Here is a 19,666-nt window from a genome sequence, read left to right as displayed (position 1 = left end):
ACCCGACGTGCCCCCAGCTACCCAGAGGAAGCCCTCGCAGTCTTTTGCCAGGTTCATTGTTAGCTTAGATCCCCCATGCACTTCAATTCGGGTCCATCTCACCAGCGTCCACAGAAAGTTTCACTTGTTTCCCAAGTTGCCCAAACTTTCCGAGAACATTGCAGTGTGCAGAATGCAAACATGCTAGTTCCTCATCCCCCAGCTAGTCACTGGAGACTCCAGAGATTAGGAGCAAACGGCTTGCTTTTTTCCCCCCCGGTATGAATTGTAGCCAGCAGAGACTGTGGGATTGATGTATTGCCGTCTATTTTTACACAAGCAGCGAGCAGCTCCACACACAGTCCTGCATAAACTCTATTCTCTCTCCGGCTTCAGGCAGCTCTCCGTGGTACAGCGAGATTTAACCATTGGCTTCCCTGCCACTGACGCTAATGGAAAACCTTGCATTGTAAGGCATATATATATATTTTTTTCTTTCTATTTGCTCGCCAAATCTTTCAACCACATAGAGGAGTTTTAAAGGAATCAGCTTCGTTGTTTTGTGTTCTATAGGAAAAGCAATCTAAAAGAGCCCAGCAGGATTACTTAGGATTTTGTGAGTTCTCTGTCTAATGAACACAGAGACACAGAAAAAAAAAAAAATACTAGACTAGAATCAAAACTGACTCTATTTGAGCACTTCCATTTTAATATTTTTATCTTCATCTTATTATAAATAGAGATGGCATTTTTCCAACCAGGCCACTAAACACCACTGGAAAGACTTCAGCTTCTGATTCATATCAATATCTTAGAGCATAAATATTGCATATGAGTAGAAACAGAGCCAAAGGCACATGGAAAGAGTTTCCAACTGCAACAGATACAGATGACAGCAGCTAAGCTTTGATTTGCTCAAGGCATCTCAAAGCCACCTTAAAATAGCAAACTTATTGGAGTTAAGATAAGATTAAGATTCCTTTCCTGCCCGGGCTACTTTTCTACCTCCTCTCCTCGCCCAAGCCCTTCCCCCTTTACAGGAATAATTGAATCTGGAGGGAAGCTTCAGTCCTGGCTGCAATGCCGAGCCCAGCCCCAGCTCACCTCGATGTCACTCCATACAGAGTCCTGGTTGCACATGTCCCACGCCATCCAGCTCCTGAATGACGCCAGTCAAGCTTTTTCAAGTCCAATCCACAGTGACACAGAGCACACACTCATGCAGGCAACCAGCCCCTTACTGAGAGTGAACTGAAGGCACCTGTCTTACTACAGTCCCCAGTCACATGACAAAGCTATTAAAAAGTAGGCTGGGCTGTCACTCACCCAGCCTCCCTTCTCCTGTGCAGCTTGCTGCTCAAACTCGTGACGTCACTCAAAGGCAGCCCTCTGCCTCAGTGAAGTAACGCTCAAAAAAAAAAAAAAAAAAACGGAAAGAAAGAAAGAAAGGAAACACTTGGACTTTTGGAGGCTTTGAGCATCATGCTGTGATTAAATCCAGCTTTGAATGCCACAGACTCTAAACGGAGCCCTGGCCATATAATAACTAAAATCCCCTGCAATCTTTTTTTAATTTATTTTCCTTCCAAAACAAGCAAGTGGCAAATCTCCCTGTTTCACGACAGAGTTACTATATTCTTAGCTAAAATGTGTACTCCCTGAGGACTAGAATTTTAAAGACCTCCAAGTGGGTTTCTAGCTAGGTTTGGACCGAAGCAAGAGCTTATCACATGATGCATTTTTATGAAACGTTTTCTAATTGGGAGAAGTGTTTGAAAGCAGAGAACGGGGCATGGGTTTTGTTTTGTTTTGTTTTTGCTTGTTTCATCAACAAAACAACCTGCGTTTGTTAAGATATAAACAAACTCCTCCACCCAGAAATCGGCTGTCCCCTTGGCAGTAGGGAACACCAGCTCCTGAAGTGTCATTGCACTTAGCTTTGCTCCATATAAGGAGAACAAGAAACGAAATACCATCCTTTCAGGTCCCTTCTAATCATTTCCATTTCTCTCAGAGGCTCCCAGAAAACAAGTGTTAGTAAATACAGTTGCTGCTGCTGCTCAGATCAGCTTAGGTTCCCAGCTGCCTTTTTTTCATACATGTAGCATTTCCTCTCTAACTGCCTTAGGGTGTCTTTTTGAATAAACACTGGATTCCAACCCTAGTGCCCTGGGTTGTGCAGTTTGTGTTCCAGATCAGGAATGTCCGTGGAGTGAGGGAAAAATACCAATGTGCTCTTAGCAGAAATATTTATTTCTTGAGCTTTTTATTTTTATTTTTTTCCAGCTTCTACCCTGAGACAATGAGGGCTAATGCAGGTGCAACTGTTTTATGATGACACTACATATTGAATACATAACAAACTCAAGATACTAGATAGCACCAAAAAACACCATAACACTACAGTGCTTTTACTTAACCCTTCCAAGTTCCAGGGAAATGTACACGTGTATGTGTGTGTGTGTGTGTGTGTTCATATATATTCATATATATTCAAACATATATATTCATGCATGTATGCTTTTATAAAATTTTAAGCCCAATATACTTTTAAAATCAGCTCAATTATTTTGCTTAATAACTTATCTGAAAAAATTCCCCGGGTATCTAAAAATAATTTTTAAACCACTATCAACTTAAACTCCTCTTTTACTAAGGTTAATTTAATTGTTCTCTGCTGTTCCTCTCCTTGTAAAGGAAAAAATGGAAATTTGCTCTAACACATATTTTAATTATAAAGTTGCTCAAATAGTAAAGGGAGAGAAAGAAAAACTAACAACAGAAAAAAAAAAACCCCAGAAAACAAAAATACCAGGTTGCTTCTTCATTCAGACTACATATATTATAAGAGATTTGTCTACTCTGGTATCTGCAACAAGTTGCTTGTAAATTCCTGACTAATGTGATGAAATTGACAGTTTGTCATTATTGGAGATAAAAAGATAGCCAAAAGCTTTGACATTTTAAATTAGAGAATACATGTCACTGGCACATTTTCCTTCTTACAAATAGTGGAAAATTACTGTAGTTTTAATTTTCTAAATCAAGCAAGAACAGGAAGATACAACCTCAGGAAGACTTTTATGCATGTAATCAGTGGCATTACTCTGCACTCTCCACAAAGAAACACTAATTTTCTTTGAAATTATATTCTGATTTAATGTAAAACTACAGTAAATTATTAAAATTCAGGGAAAAGGTCATTGGCTCTCCCCTCAGCACAGTCAACTGTGAAATAATATTGGTCACTTGACCAAGAAGGGTTGATGTTTATTCATTATTATCACATGATCCTTGTGTCGTGATATTCTGATATTTTTCATTGTGCTCGAATGCTAGGCATCCATTAGACGTTTTTGTTTGTTTGTTGTTTGTTTGTTTTTAATCCTTTTCACACCTTTTAGAGAAGTTCTTTACACTGGAACATTTTGTATTATTTTTGATATTTTAAACCGCTCATGTTGTGTTGTTGGAGTTTTCTTGTTTGTCTTTTTGCCACCTAATTCCACTTGTTGTTAAACAAATCAGCACATCCACTGAAACCAGAGGTGGTTTTATATGTTGTTTTTGTTTTGTTTTGTTTTTCTCACCATCACAAAGAGGGTTAGAAATCAAAACACTGAAGTGATTTATAAACTGCAGCATAGTATATTTTCCTTCAAATTTCTACCACTGTACAAATTAAAATATAAATAGGTTTTGTGGACAAATTAGAGTACTTTCCACTATTTTTTTTTTTTAAGTATCAAATTTACAATTTTAAGGTGTGGGATGTTTTAGAAGTCTTATGATTTGTTTAGCTCTTCAGATTAAAATTTCTCTTCTGTCCAGTGTTTTTCTTTTCTCAGGAGAACATAAATTGTTAGTTGCTCACCAACCTTGCTCTTTTCTGGCTTCCCAGGCAGTTTCTATATTTAATTCTGTGTCTGTCTTGACTGTTTCTCTTCCTCCCTCCCTGCAACCCTCCTTTCACCCCTTAGTCAACTCTGCCTCCAAGATTTCCAAACGTTTAGTTTCAATCAACCAGGATCTATTGAAACCTTACTGTGTCCACGGCAATGTATTGCAAGGATTGCCAAGAAGGCATATGACATGAACACAAGGGAATTCACAATTTTAGGGGGAATGACAACCTTTGAAAATAGAGAATAATTTGATATGGAAAAAAAAAATGTCCCTTCGCTCAATACCCAGACTATTCTTCTCCTTAAAACACACCCTTTTTAGGTACAAGGTCCTTTCACTAATCATTACAATTCACACCCGAATCAACCCCATTTTGTCTCAACAATAGAAAAAGGTATTTATTAACATCTGTTGAGGGCCCTTAATGTTCCATATCTACACAGAGCCTAGATTCCTCTCTGATGGAATTTCTCCCTTCAGTGGTTCAGTTAACATTCCCCGAAGCTCCTGCATTGGTGTCGGCAGTAGAGTCTATCCTTAGAGTTAATGACAAGAGAGAAAATAAACCTTCAAAAGAATAGTTTAATTGTACAACAAAAATATTTGACCAAGTATATGTAACACTTAGCCTTCCTTCCCTCCTCCTACCCAATACAAAAGGCCTACCCACCATACACATTTCAGACAACTGTCCACTTCTAAAACTTTAACATAATCAAACTCAAATACCCACGATTCAGATACCCAAGCAGACAATAAGAAAGACAATTGATTTTTATGTCCTAAGTATACACAGGTGAGAACTCAGAAATAAAGAGCTATTAGTATAAATATCTTTGTCCATTTTAATAAGCTTACAATAAACAATACTAGAATAAGTTTAATGTTAAAACTTTTCAAGGAAGAAAAGCAGAGAAGAAAATGGATACAGCAGAACTTGCATGAGCTAGACATTAAAATCAGCATCCAATATGCCAAATCTCAATCAATTTAATCCTCTAAACTATGCAATGAAGATTGTCTGTGTACTCATTTACAACAAAGGAAAATAAGAGCGAGGGTTTTGAGAGCAAATAAAAAGAGCCTACCAACTCCTGAAAGCCCTTATATGAAGAATCAATGTTTCATACATAAAAATAATATTCATTCCCCAATCAAAAGGATAGCAAAGACCACCTGCGGAAACTTTATATAACTGAAAATCAACATTCCTGGGAATACTGCCTGTCTAGAGTATTCTGCCAGGAAAGAAAGGGGTCCTCCCAGAATTACTAATTTTTCTAAAGTTAATCACTACTAATAGTCATCCAATTGCTTGTTTTTAATGTCTAGAGGATCTAATGGATCCTGATTCTCCAACTCAGTTTCTGAGCACAGACTCTGAGCCTCTGGGACATGTTTGAATCTGAGGCTGTGCAGAGCACAAAAGTGGGTAACAAGGTAAGCTATTAACAAAAACCTCTAGCCTATGAACCCTCTAAAATCAAATCTTATTTTACACAAAAGCACCTTTGGGGAAATCAGTAGAGGAGAGTTAGTGGATAGTTTTAATGCCTACTAGCATCCATTTATTTATTTATTTTTCATAAACTAGAGGTGATAGACAATCTCAGTAACAAATCTCTCATCTCCAGTAAAACCTTCTGCAGACCAGCTCTGTGCAACTGACTGAGTTAGCCTGTATTTTAATGTGGATCTCAAAATCTGCTTTTGGCATTTTTCACATTAAAACAAAAAAAGAACGTGAAAATTAATCCGAGTTGCAGTCAATTGGACTAATCTAAGCATAAAGCAAGAAGTATGCTTATTAGGTCCACAGATGAGAGATAAAAAAAAGGATGGTTAAAATTCGATTTTGTCTGATGCTTAACTGCTGTATTTGTGCATATACAGACATTTTCATTTACCTTAATTATTTCAGGTTAATTCACCTATAATGCAGTGAGCTATTGATTATTTAGACAAGAAATGTTTAATAGGATTATATAGCAATGTTTCTTTACTGAAACTGAAAAAAAAGCAAATCCTATTTTATTTAATTTGGTACTATTCAAAAATTTAAAGTGCTACTGAAGCTCAATAATGTAGTAGTGCACTTACTGAGAAATATATTTTATCCCCTAACTGAAATCAGTGAGGGCCAGAGAAAACTGAGGCACACGAATTATTAAATTGGAAATAATATTTGTTAGTCAAACAGTTCCCTCTGGTACTTATTTCTAGAGCTTGAGTCCTAATGAGATGAATTTTTCTTGATTTTAGGGGAGAAAATTGTGTTTTCTAACTAGTCTCAAAGTGGAAGACTAAAATAAATGAAGTTTTTTGGTTTTGGTTTTGTTTGTGTGTGTTTGTTTGTTTGTTTGTTTGTTTTTCTTAAATCCCACCAGACAAGCTTTGGAAGAGGTTTGGTTAGTTTGCTTTTTTGTTGTTGTAAATTTTTTCAATGCTTTGATATCTGAATTTTACTCTAGCAGAGCTTATATGTATATCCTAAAAATGTAATGTAGAAAGAAAATAAACTCACATCTTAGGAAGCAGTTAGCTTACGGTCCAAGCTAAATTTTGTGATGACTTATATAAAATCGAACTTTCCATTCACTAGCCCAAATAGACACAGGATTTTTGAAGAAAATTCCTCAACCCAGAAGATTACTTCCAAGACTGACCTTCACATTTAGCAGCTCAATCAAAAATAGATGTTAAATGCTACTAATACGATTATAAATGGACACACATTTTTCTAGAGTATCAGCAGGTGGTATTTGTCAAATATGTTTAAAATGGGCATCTCCATCAACCCAGAAATTCTACTTCTAGAAATTCATCTTAAGGCACTAACAAAGGGATATGTGGAAAGACTGTTGGTGTGAGTCAATGCTACATTATTTACATTACTGAAATGCTACAGTTATTTACATTGCTGAAAACTTGAAAGCAGTTTAAATGTCCAATGGTAATGGCCTAGTTAAATAAATTCTAGAGCAGTATATTTCTTCATAAACATATATTCATTATATATTCAATGATATCATTAAAACTATTGTAAAATATATATAATAGCATAATGAGAAAATGTTCAAAATATATTAAGGTTTAAAATTACGTTTGTAAAAACTATAATCACAACAAACGCACATATAAATATATACACTGAGAAAGAAAGAAGAGGAAGGAGGACAAGGAAACTATATAACAAGGTGTTAATAGTGGTTGATGACATTATAAGTGCTTTTTACATTTTCTTTGTGTATCTATGTGCCTTTCTGTCATTTTAAAATTTTCTAGGATAAATTTATATAACTTTGATATTCAGAAAAAGAATTACTCATTTTTAAAAGACATACAGAGATTTCAGACTTATAGCTATGCCTTCTTACCATATGGGGAATGTAGCAAAATCGATAGAGCCCCTGCCTGACATTCGATATAAGTCTCAAATATTCTTCATGTACTTAAAAGGAAGCCATTTCTCTCTATCACTGCAAGTCTATCAGCTACTCCACTCAGGATGCAAGGCTCAGGAGCAACCCTGGGAGACGTCCCTATGGGCACTTTAGAACCCTTCTGAGCCCTGAATTATAGGCAGAGGGAAGGTATCAACTACTATTAGCTTGTCTCAGAGGTAGGCCTACACCACTGACCCCCAGACACCACTACTGTCTGCACTTTCTCATCTTGAAATTTCATCAACTGAGTTAAATAAACTTTATATTTGAAAGAAAATGTAATTATCCTTGGTAGGGTTAGGGGATTTCATTCATTTATACAAAAGCATCTATTTGTTAGTCCTATTTTTTTTCTTCCCTTCTAGTATCTAACAGATTTGAAAAGCACATGCCAATGGGGGTGGGGGGAGACAGTAAATGCTTTAAGAATGGCATGATTAAATTATTAAGAAAATTTCTCAAGAAGAGATTTCATCGACTGGCGAAATGGAAAGGCAGTCAGAGAAGGCTGAAGGGAAGAGAGGTTTGAAATGTAGCTCCTACCCGAGACAACTGAAATTGACTAGATAAGGAAAAGGCAGTCCAAGTTTCAAGCCAGTGAACTTGCGAGTGAACTTCTGGAACACAGTCTGTTGCTAAATGTGGAGCAACCTGTGTAAATGCTGTCACACTGTAGCCCTGTTCTTGGGCGAGAAGCACCTTCTGGGCCCCCCAGTAGCACATGAATGGTAACCCACCCTCTTTGCCCATGAAAGGCTGACTATGTCCACAGGCATAAAAGCTTCACTATTAGCCTATTCAAGTGAGCGTTCTCGCAGTTTCATGGGCCTTTCCTGCAAATCACTCTTCCTATACGCTTGGGTGACCATTATTTTGACCGTCAAGAATTTTTGTGGGAAGAGGGATAATGAGGCTAGAACCAAGGCCAAGCTCATGAGATTTAAAGTGATTACATAGGCTCAAGTCTATCTGATAAGCAGAGTGACTTTGTAGATCTTGATTTAGCCCCAAATGGAAGGAAAAGGATGATAGAGAGAACATGGGTCCTCATTCAGATGTGTCACGAGCCCACAATTCAACTTTGGGCAGCTCATTTAATGATTCTGAGCCTCAGTTTCCTTATCTATTGAAGGAGATGGCCAGATTCAATTATACCTAAGATCCCTGCCAACTCTCAAATGCAATGATGTGTCTGCCTTGACAGAGACGGGCCACTTGGGAAGATGTCTTTGTGCAGGGTGAATCCAAAGGTTTCATTGTACAAAAGGCACTGGAAATCAGGGAGGAGGTACAAACCAGCTAACGGGTGCTCAACTTTGCTGAAATTACACAGATCCATCAGTTTCCATGCAATAAGTATATTTAACTTCCTAACCATTCCAGAAAAAGATCACATGTGAACTCATGAAATAGAATCCTTTCAACCACACATATCGGTGTGAGAAGACGGGCGTCTACACGCAGCTTTCTTACAAAGCCCAGGTAGTTGCCCCAGAGAAAAAGCAAGCATTCATCTTGTTTATTATTAATTTTATTAAGTGGCACAGGCCATGTGTAAGACCAATCCCCTGCCTGCACAATAAGGGTGAAAAACATATGTGTGCAACCGATGTGATTGGGACTATTTACTAATGCCTGCATATGGATGATATACTCACACGTGATTTGGTTTTTACAACAAGAAAGAAATGATATTACTCAGATAGAGAAGATTAGGAAGAGAGGATGGCTCCTAACTTCAGGGTTTTGTCAATAGGAATAAGGTCTATAACATCTAAGTAAAGAAGAACTTAAAGTAAGCATTTTGTTCCCCACTGCCATAACATTTCCCTCCCCTTCAATAAAAAGCTCATTATATTTGGTAAAACGAGACCTGACCTCTTTTTAATTTGAGGGGAATCATATAAGCTATTACTGTAGGGTGTGGAGAGAGGAAAGATGGTCATATGTCTAAAATATTTTATCATGGCATTATTAGCAACTGTATTAAACCAAGCCATATCCCAGGACAGATCGCTGATGTGCCACTGGGAGTTACAGAGTTTTCCTCTTCACGTTGTTTTCTTTGCACATGCAACTCTGTTTAGCAGGAGGTACATCAGTGCTTCAGAGCCATCTTGTATCATCCAGTTTGGAGACATAACGTTAGGACTGAGTGAATAGCTACAAGCACACTAAATTCCCCAACAGAAAATTTGGAGAGAGAGTACCGGTGACAATGGAGTAAGCCAAGTCAGCCCAAATAAATGATAAACCTCAGTAAGGACAGGCCTTGCTAAACCACCAGCTATTCTTATACAATGTTGGATGCTCAAGGAGTGCTTACTTGCATGCATAGCTAACTTCACGTTTTCCTGCATCCAGGGAAAAAGGCAACAAGAAAATTAACATTAGAAAGCTTGATTTCTGGGCCTGTGAAACAATCTCCAAAAGGCAGTTTGTAAGAGTTTCCCTTTTATACAAGCCAAAAGCTCTATTATTTTTTAAAGAGCCCAGGTTATACTTTGACCCAAGCAGCTGATCAGAAAGGATTCTTTTCCTACCTCTTTTCAAAACAAAAATCTCTGCCAACTCCTGAGGTGTGACTTTCTATCATCCATCTTACTAGATCCATTTCGACGTAGGGCACCTAAAAATAAGCCACACCTAACCTTTTGCACGGCCACACAAAGCTAGCGAGTGGGAACTCCCAACTCAGCGCTCTCTTGTGGGTATTTTCAGACTGTGCCCTCTTTGTCTCCTCTATTATATTACCCTACGTGGAATATTGCAAAAAAAAAACCCAGGCCAAGAGTGGTTTGCTATATTGTATCTTGCACTGAAACCAGGATGGCACCATATTTGAGCTTTGTTATTTTGTTTTAGACTGAATCAAGGGAAACTATGACTAATAATGTCCAGGGGGGAGGGGAAAGCAATTTAAATAATAATTAATGTTCAATAAACCTAGTTATTCCACTTAACATATCATGGCTGTTGAGGCTTTACACTTTAAAAGTATAGCCAAATGCATCAATGAGAATGAATGAACTTTGACTAAACATCAAAATGTGGATAAATCCCACAAACATAATGTGAAGCAAAAGACGCCAGACGCACAAAAAAGTTCACACCTTTTTATTCTATTCTTTATATAAATAAGTACAGAAACAGAGCTATACCTAATTTAAGTACATGGACGTCAGGATCGAGGTTGCTTTGTGTGGCAGTTGGGAGCTGGGGTCATGGTCTGGGGTAAGAGGCTCCAGAAAGTTAGTTATGGTTTATTTCTTGCTGTCAGTGCTCGTTCTATGGGTATGTTCAGTTAGTGAAAATTTACAGAGCTAAACCCTTATAATACATGCACTTCTCAGTATTCATATTATACTTCAATCAAAAGTCTAAAATGCATTGAGAAGAAAAAGAGTCTTCTTATACCATAAAGTTTTAAAGTTTGCTATCTTTCAGTTAAAAACAAAAATCTTAATGCTCAACTTCTCTTATTAAAGAGTCCATGAAACCACATGGGCAAATAGCAGTGGGCAGGAATTAAAGGACCTGATGTTTAGTTTTGTTTGTTTGACCTTGGGCAAAGCCACTTCAACTTTCTAGATCTATTTCCTCTTCTGTCAAAAGATGGGATAAGATTAGATGTTCTCTGAAAGTATTTGCTAAATGAATGAAATGGAGGAAACTTCTAACTCTAAAACTTTAGTATTTTGCCCTTCCTTCAAATTTCATTTTGAAGGGTGTCATTGACTTGTTTTGGCAAGGTGGTCCCCTTCTCTGAGAACATGGCCTTTGGGGCCAGTCAGTATTATCTATGTGATTCTAAGCGACTCTCCTAAACTATCTGAGCTTCAGATTCCTCATCTATGACAATGGTAATATAAATACGCATTTTGCATATTTGGTGTTATAGTTAAATAATATATACAAGCCCAGCACTTGGCATATAATAAGTACTCAGTAATGATACTTGCTGTTCACATACTAATACTCCACAACTAAGATTAGAAAGGACAACAACTTGACTTGGATGGAGCTGATGAGTCCTGGGAAAAACACACCGCTGTTCCCCGATAAAAAGAAGTCCTGGAAATACACATTGTTCCCCAACAAAGTCCCGTTCCTCTTCCCCAATAAAATCTTTAAAAAAAAAAACAAACACAAAACTCCATGTCACACCAACCAACATTACTACAAATGCACAAGTTGACTCTTTGCCTGGCTTTCTCATCTACAACAGATCTAGAAACAAGCACGGCAGACTTTCTTTTGAAGTCTTACATTAAGCTGACTTTCTACGCGTGCACACATTGAGTCATCACCTAAGTTGTCAGGATGCCAAGTGTCTATCAGTTTCTCCATACCTGCAGAAAAGTGAAACCAGCCTAGTACTAGTCCTGCCCGGGCTCTACCTCTAAATAGACCAGAAGCAGCAAGGGCAGAAACAATCTTTCAAGAGTTGCTCTGTTGAGAAGCTCAACATCCATATGGTGCATGAAAACTGACAAGCGTTTGCAAACAAGAGAAGAAGAAACACGAAGTATCAAACCATGTTTTAAAGGATGGTATCTGTGGGGGAAGAACGGAAAACAAAGCCACAGGAGCAAAACAATTCAATATAAAGTCAATTTTGCCACCAGTGGCCTGTCAACTGTATTGTTTTAGCATTCACAGTCTTCTCACACATTTGCGATTAATCATGCGCACTTTTGAAATGGATAAAAATGACATAAAAGATACGTTATATTTTGTCTTCAACATTTAAGGTTTTTTTCACAAGTAGTTTTTCTGTAATGAAATGCTGACAAGTTGGCATATAAACTGTAAACGGTGCTGTCCCATACAGCAGCCACAGCCCACATAGGGCTACGGAGCCCTTGAAATGTGTCGAATCAAAAGTGAGATGTGCTGTTAATGTAAAATATAATAGCATTTCAAAGCTCTAGCATGAAAAATCGAATTAAAATATCTCATTAAGAATTTATATTGATTATATGTGGATATAATATTTTGGATATATTGGGGAAAATAAAATACATTAAATCTATTTTTTCTAAATGTGGCCACTAGGAAATTTAAATTACATGTGCGATGTGTATAATCTTCCAATTTGACAGTGCTAGCTTCAAGTTTTGCACTTACCCTCCAGTAAGTCATTTCATACAGGCAAATAAAATTAATGAATTGTAGAATCAGGGACTGTCAGAATGAAAAGAGGTATTAGAGCAGGGCCTGAGCAATGCACACCCCTAGGGGGCACCATTCACATCCCAGTCCATGAAAAGTGATCCTTGGGACTTTACAATATTCAGCTCGTGCAACACTATATTAAATGCTGTATCATCCATCCTCCCTAGATAACCAGGAATCCCTTCTAGAACATCCCTGAGCCAATCTATCTTTCCAACACCTTCCTCATGTTTTCCATACATATACAGAATAATGAGATGCAAATTTATAAACTGAGGTCTACCCAGTACTCCAGATTAAGAAGGTATAGAAAATAGAGCTGATCACAGTACAAAACCCTAATGGGATGCAGAAGGAGGCCAGAGCAACACAGAGCAGGCAAAGTCCGAGATAGATACAGGGATGAAATGTTCTTAAGAAGACTTGTTTTCTTCCTGGAGACCAGAGGCATTTTTCAGAGGGTAACATTCACTTTAATTACAAAATGCACCCGCCTCTCTCTTCCAAGGGAGAAAAGCCTGTTGTTGCATCTGTAATGTAGCTTTAGTTTCTGATGCCAAAAATGATTCAGTAAACACAGTTATGTTATGGTATACTGTTTCTTATTCAGTACTCAAATTAATCTCAAGGCAGTGCTGGCATTAATTCAATTTGATGCCTGTACTTAGGATTTCACATAGGTGCCTTCATCCAATTCTTTTTCGCGACTAGTAAAAATCTTAATTCATGGTAATATATTTACTTCTAGTTCAGTTCATGTTAAGGAATGCAGTACTTCACAAAAAATAATTAATATCAATCATATTTTATAACACTGTTAATGGTTCAGAGGAAAATCCTACACTGGGGGAAAGATTAGATGAACCAGGGGGTCTTACCCCATGCTATGTACTCTATTTTTAGGATTTGAGAAAAGATACCAAACATCACCTTAAATATTCAGTTAATTGAAGGTGTGCATCATGGGAAGACTGCAAATTAATAGGACATTGATTTGATGTGCCCCAAGAATATAATTTACACTCTCAGAGACTCCATTTTCCACCTATTTTGCCTAACAACTATATAATTTGCAAGTTGGTAAAGATATTCAGATTCAGATGCATGTTATAATACTATTAAAATAATGAACAACTTCACTAATAGCAAGCTTTCTGCAATTGTTGGTATCAATTTCTATTTTTTTTTGTTTCGTTTTGTTTTCTAGTGGTTTTCTTTATTTTTAAATGATACTTGACATGCAATAGTATAATCATTTCAGGTGTACAACATAGTGATTAGACATTTCTATACCTTACTAAGTGATCACCACGATCAATCTAGAAACCATCTGTCACCTTACATAGCTATTGTGATATTATTGACTATATTCCCTCTGCTGTGCATTACATCCCCGTGACTTATTTTATCACTGGCAGTTTGTACTTCTTAATCCCTTTCACCTTTTCGCCCATCTATTTTTATGTAACGTTTGAGCAATGTTGATAGCATCATATTTCCTGGGATTGGACATATAGTCAGTGGTCTAGCTCAGGCATGAATCCTTGACTACGACAAAAATGGTGTCCCCTGGAGTTGTCCAATGCAGTAGCCCTCCCATTTCCTTAAGGAACTATGTTTCAAAGGCCTAATTCTCCCGTAAGCACCGAGAAATGGAGCAGTGGGTCATGCAACTCTGAAAATCTTAAGATTCATAATGACGACAATAATAATAACATCAACAACAACAACACAACAGGTCCCTTGAAATGCATGGTCACAATATCCAGGCTTTCCAAATTAGGCATTAAGCATTCCATCCACTCTATAACAATTTCTCCACACTGACATGCTACCAGGAAAAAAAAAAAAAAAAAAGCAAAAGAAGAAGAAAGATAGGCACATACTATTTTTATAAAAAAAAACTTCAAATCTGATATGTGTTTTTTTTAAATTCTGATCATTAGAAATAAAACAAAAAACAGAACACCAGCAGCACTGGCTCCAAGGGGCAGAGATAATGCCTCTTAATACTCACTTGCAAAACGGGATCCATAGATGAAAACCCCCAAGATACAGGTCATTCATTTTAATGCAGTGTAAATACTTGCATACAAGTTGAGGGAACACTCACGACAGTGGCTTACACACGCTACTTTTTAATTCACAAGGGCATGGTGACGTGGGAGAGCACCTGGAAGTCACTGCTCAATGAACTCCACAATAGGGCTCACATTTGAAACCCAATCTTAGCTAGATATGGACGTAAGAGCAAATATATACAGTATCATGTGCTTTCCAGCAGCCCTGTGTCTCGAGGGAGCTTTCTGACATCAGCAGTTGAGACAGGTGGTTCCCTTTCCAACTGTGGAAAATAAAACCGTATTGCAGAGGCAGTAAGTAAATATAGCTGTACTGTAATTTTTTCGTTGGTGCACTCTCCCTGTGATTTCTGTCCTATGATGATACTTTATCCAATGAACCCACTCAGGGCATCCTTCTTGGCTAATAACTGACTAAACATTTGCAAACTGGCTGAAACTGCATTAAAGATCCTGGTAGAAGGCTCTTGTTTGCTGCCCCAGTTAGTAAAACTCGGGTATTCCTCCTCTCTTTTATTCAGAACAGGTTGTCAAGTGGCTGCCCAAACCTCTGCTGGAATATGTCACCCTTTGTCCCCTGTTACTAATATAACCCAACAAAATGACAGACAAGAGTCAGACTGCCTTAAAATCACATGTACAGGGCAGGTCAGTACCAACCCAATCCAGCTCAAGTCTGAGAATGAAAATCAGCTGAGATGTCCTAAGCCCTCTGTGGCCACAACTACGTATTTGCTTTTGCACTTAAGAATTACTAGCAGAAGGGCACCCGGTAACGTGTGTATAAAATTCCTTAATTCCACTTCTGTTTCTCTTTCTGAACATAGATACTTTTACACTCTGACAGCCGCTGGCTCTTAAAGCATTCTCCTTTTTGTTGTATCTCCTTAGAAACACAAATCTTGTTCCCTGGCAGCGACAGCTCTACATGCCGAACCACGTGCCCAAACGAGTTCTCCCTTGCAGCTTTAATTCACAGTAAGTGGCATGAAAGGAGGTCAACCCTTCTCAGAAAACACTCTGAGTTCTTTTTGACTTCAGAATCTATTTTGGAAAGCCACACTCCCTGGTACATAAAGAGCGACTTCGCATTTTGAAATTCTGGCTATAACTACTTGACAACTTCATGGAACTTCATGGAATGGTCTGCAAAGGGGCAAACGAAGGGTAATGATCACCGTGACAGCTCTTGATCCTAATTCTCTCAGAGAATTCAGGAAACTCCGTGAGATGAGGAAGTTAGTAACCGCAATCCCTTGTGCACCCCCAAAGAGCCCTTTCCTTTGAAAGCCACCTATGGCATGCATTCACGTTACAGCTTTTCCTTCCTGAGATGTTCCTTGAATGCTTAACTCAATAATGCCATCTTAATCCTGAATGTTTCCATGGTAGCCCACCACTGTAATAAACAAGTCTGAAGAATAAGAAATGAAGCACGGTATTCCTGTTTCCCCCTATTCTCCTTCAACTTCCAAAGAACAGGGTCCTCTCCACTTCTCTAAAGTTCACATTTCCTTGAGGTAGAATGAAAATAATAGCACTGAAGAAATGATAGCCAATGTTGGGTGGGTAGGTACTGTGTGCCAAGCACTGTGCTGAGGAATTACCTGGATTATCTCACTCCATTCTTACACGAACTGTAAGACCCAGTCCTGTTATTATGTTGATTCTAGATAAACTCACTGAAGCTTAGAGAGGTTAAGTAACTTTTCTAGAGACAAAATGCTGGTATGTGGGAGACCTTGGACCTGAAGTCATTGTTGCCTGACTGCAGACATTTTTCTCTTGATGAGCAGGCTGTGAAAAAGAATTTTAAAAATAGCACTTTTATGTCCAACAGTCACATAACTTAGACATTTAGGAATCTCCCCACAAATCAGAAGGGAAACACTGCTTCATGTTCAGAAGGAAAATAAAAACACCACACACGTAGCTAAAACTGCCAGGGAAATTAAGAAAAGGCAGGACTCAAACAGGAACACAGCTGCCCATAGTACCCTGCTCTGGTCAAAAGAAGCCGCACGACAAGTGTCTACGAATGTGAGCAGGCATATCATGGAAAAGAATGCACCTTTCTCTGCAGATCAACCTCGAAAGTGAACTTGGGATGTCTGATTCAGATCACTGAACACACCGCACCCCCGGAGGAGACAGAGCCCTTATTACAACGCCACCTTCCCCCTAAAAAATAGAAAGATTCTTTTTGAAGATAGTAATTGCAAACGAAAGCCAGATTAGAACACATCTTAAGACCACATGGCAAACCATATTACCGGATATTTACCATGCCACAAATGTGTTTCCGTACAAGTCCCTACCATAAAGTCCATAAAAAATGTTTATATTACTCTAGAACAAAACTCAGCAAATAGATTTTAGCCTTGACTCTTAACACCAATAACAGAATCAACTTCCAATATATATTCTATAGCCTTCGCTTGGAAGTGGTCAAACTTGAAAAGATCACATGAGTTAGATCCATTCAAAACGCATTGTGGTTCAAGTTTTCAGAAAGGGGGGCTAAATTATATCTTGTTTTAATCTCCTCTGATTTAGGAAATATAAAGAAAACAAATTCCATTGAATGTATTTCCGAAAAACATTAACTAGGCTTGGAGAACACTGGCTCTAGTTTTGAAAGAATTATAACTAAGGTCCAAAATACCTGTGTAGCCTGGCAAACAGGAGGGCCTTCCTCATTCAATGGGGCAGGTTCTTAAGAAAATACCTCAGAGTACAAAGCCAGAATAGGCCGCCTCCTCTGAAACCCTCACACCTTCAGGAGCCTAGAAGAACAAAGGGAAACAGGGATGGCCGCTGGCTATTTGGGGAGGTAGGCATTGTTAATTCTGAAATCCCCCTGGCCGCCATTACCACCACACCTAAAAAAAAAATCTAAACCACACTGATTATAACTCCATAGGAATGAAAGCTGCATGCTTTTGATCATATAATATTTTGAGGTCTGGTCTGAAGGTGGTGATAAAGAAAAAAAAAAAGAAAGAATGAAATAAAGAAAAAGAAAAGAAACTCACTTTCTCAAAGAGGATTAAGCCAAGTCCACATTCATGATCCCTTTCTAGATATGCAAATTCTACTGTTTGGAATAAATAACTTCGAAGCAGAATCAACACTCAGATGAATGTAGACATACATTGGCTGTGAAGGCCAGGCACTCAGGAAGCGTATCAGGGACCTGAACAGGAATGTGAAGCCATTTCAGTACACTCTACCTCAATACCCCAATATCTCAATACTACCATTACATTTTTCCACGCCTTCACTTGTCCATCTAGAAAACAGGGACAATACCTACCCCCACAGGCTTATCATGGGAATTCAACAGCATGAGCTGCAGGGAGGTAGATAAGGGGACTGCAGAGTGCCTGGTCTGCAGTGGGTGCTACGCAAATGTCCGTTTCTTTCATCATTCAACTTTCTCAGCTCTGACTATTTCTTTGTCCTCTCAGCCTTTCCTCTCCTTCTTTTCCTGGACTATTTCAAAATAAAACACATGCAATAAAGATTTCTGTGCCTGCTACCCCTTGGAGTGGACACTGAGATTGTGGAATACACAAACGTGTATGGGGACCAGGGCTCATGGGTCCCCCTCTGTGGGTGCCCTGTTCACATGTATAGACGGGAGGAAGGACATCTCTGCTTGGGGCATAAAGTGAGCCTCACTGGCATTTTTAAAGATCAAAGATTCATGTGGGGGGAAAAAATCTTGAAAATGTTAAAATGGAAAAAAAAAATATTTGGATTCACTGCCAGTGCTTAGTCATTGCCAGTTTGAGCAAAAGTATGAGGCAAGATATAGTGCAAATTGCCACCAAATGTACCTTTCTTTAAAAGAACTAGTGACAGTCATTGTCCCCATTTTCCAATGTCAATCATCACTTCAGGTATTTAAAGGCAAAATTCTCATGGGCTACATATAAAAATCAGAAATTTGAAACCTCTCAAATAGGTGGAGTAATATCCCATTCAGAATAACAACGGAAAACCTGACAGATTATTCATAAGCACCAAAGCTTTCTTTAAATATCAGCATCACAAAGCTACTCTAGCATTGCCCAAAGTTTAAAATAAGTAAAACAAACTAGTGATATCGGAGACAAGAAATGTATTCTCAGAATCTATATATTGTTTTTCTAAATATTATCAGTAGCTGGAATCAGTAGTTGATTCCAGAGACTGGAATCTATGAGCTGTCCCCTCTTGAAAGGGGAACAGGGAACAGCAAAGAAGACAGCATACTGCTGGGAAAATTATCCACAAAGAATCTATCTCTTAATTCATGTCTGCAGTAGTTATTTATAGTCTCAGACAGTAACTGTAGATTTGTCAAAGTATGTGGAATGGACTTCTTTCTCCTCATACAGGAGCTCTGCCTACTAAATACTAACCATTCAGTCTTCCGACCTTGTAAAGGTAGATAAAATCGATTCTAAAAATTAAAGTTAAAACTGAAAATCCTTGCCAAGAGGCTCGACTAGGTCAAAGAACGACTTGAGCTCCACGATGCCATGACAAAGGGAAAAGACATACACCACAAATGTCTCTACATCTAGCCACATGTGTGGGGATCTGAGTATCCATCTACAAAAGTGTACAACATAAAAGGGGAAACAGACCCTGTTAAGAGTCAGTAAATCAGTAAGAATCTACTACACTCCAAAAGATGGCCCAGTAGCATGCCGGGTCCTTCCTTGTGTAAGCTTTTATGGCTTTCTGCCCTGAACGTGCTAACAGTCTAAAAGTGAGTGGAAGGGCAGACTCACAATCAATCTACACACCCACATGTGAACACAACAATAGCAGGTGTGTTCAGAAAGAAGAGGTGGGGATCAGTTAGGGGCTTGAAAGGAGACCTAATTAAACATATAAACAGCCTAGAAAGAGTATGCCAGCCAGGTTCTGTGAAGACTTCTAGAGGCCACTGCAACATCGGTAATTCAGAATAAAAACTAGATTTACTACTAAATTACACGTACATAGAGAAGCCCAACTGAGTTCTCATCTTTGTCATAATAGCTGCTTCAATGATTACTGATCATTGAATGATCAAATATA

The 19,666-nt window shown here is 38.3% G+C and overlaps 1 protein-coding gene across 13 annotated transcripts in view; it reads right to left on the bottom strand.

The window, feature by feature from the left end:
- PPARGC1A (PPARG coactivator 1 alpha) overlaps window positions 1-19,666 on the bottom strand; it is a 626,509-nt gene that overhangs the window by 92,797 nt on the left and 514,046 nt on the right. For 2 of the 13 annotated variants that reach the window (XM_081048187.1, XM_081048197.1), the window contains exon 1: window positions 1,084-1,221. The exons of 4 other annotated variants lie outside the window; for them this stretch is intronic. Coding sequence is in view for 2 of the 9 variants with exons in the window: in XM_081048190.1 (XP_080904316.1) it covers window positions 1,084-1,131 (48 nt within the window). In the remaining 7 variants the exon portion in view is untranslated. Of the gene's footprint in view, window positions 1-2; window positions 374-1,083; window positions 1,257-14,526; window positions 14,740-19,666 lie in introns of those variants that run through there. 7 more of the 13 variants (XM_081048192.1, XM_081048189.1, XM_081048190.1 and 4 more) reach the window with 7 other exon arrangements.

Source organism: Rhinolophus hipposideros (assembly GCF_964194185.1).
Source record: "Rhinolophus hipposideros genome assembly, chromosome: 1".
Lineage (NCBI taxonomy): Eukaryota > Metazoa > Chordata > Mammalia > Chiroptera > Rhinolophidae > Rhinolophus > Rhinolophus hipposideros.
Note: the sequence above shows the minus strand (reverse complement) of the source record. Positions and strands in the feature narration are given on the sequence as shown.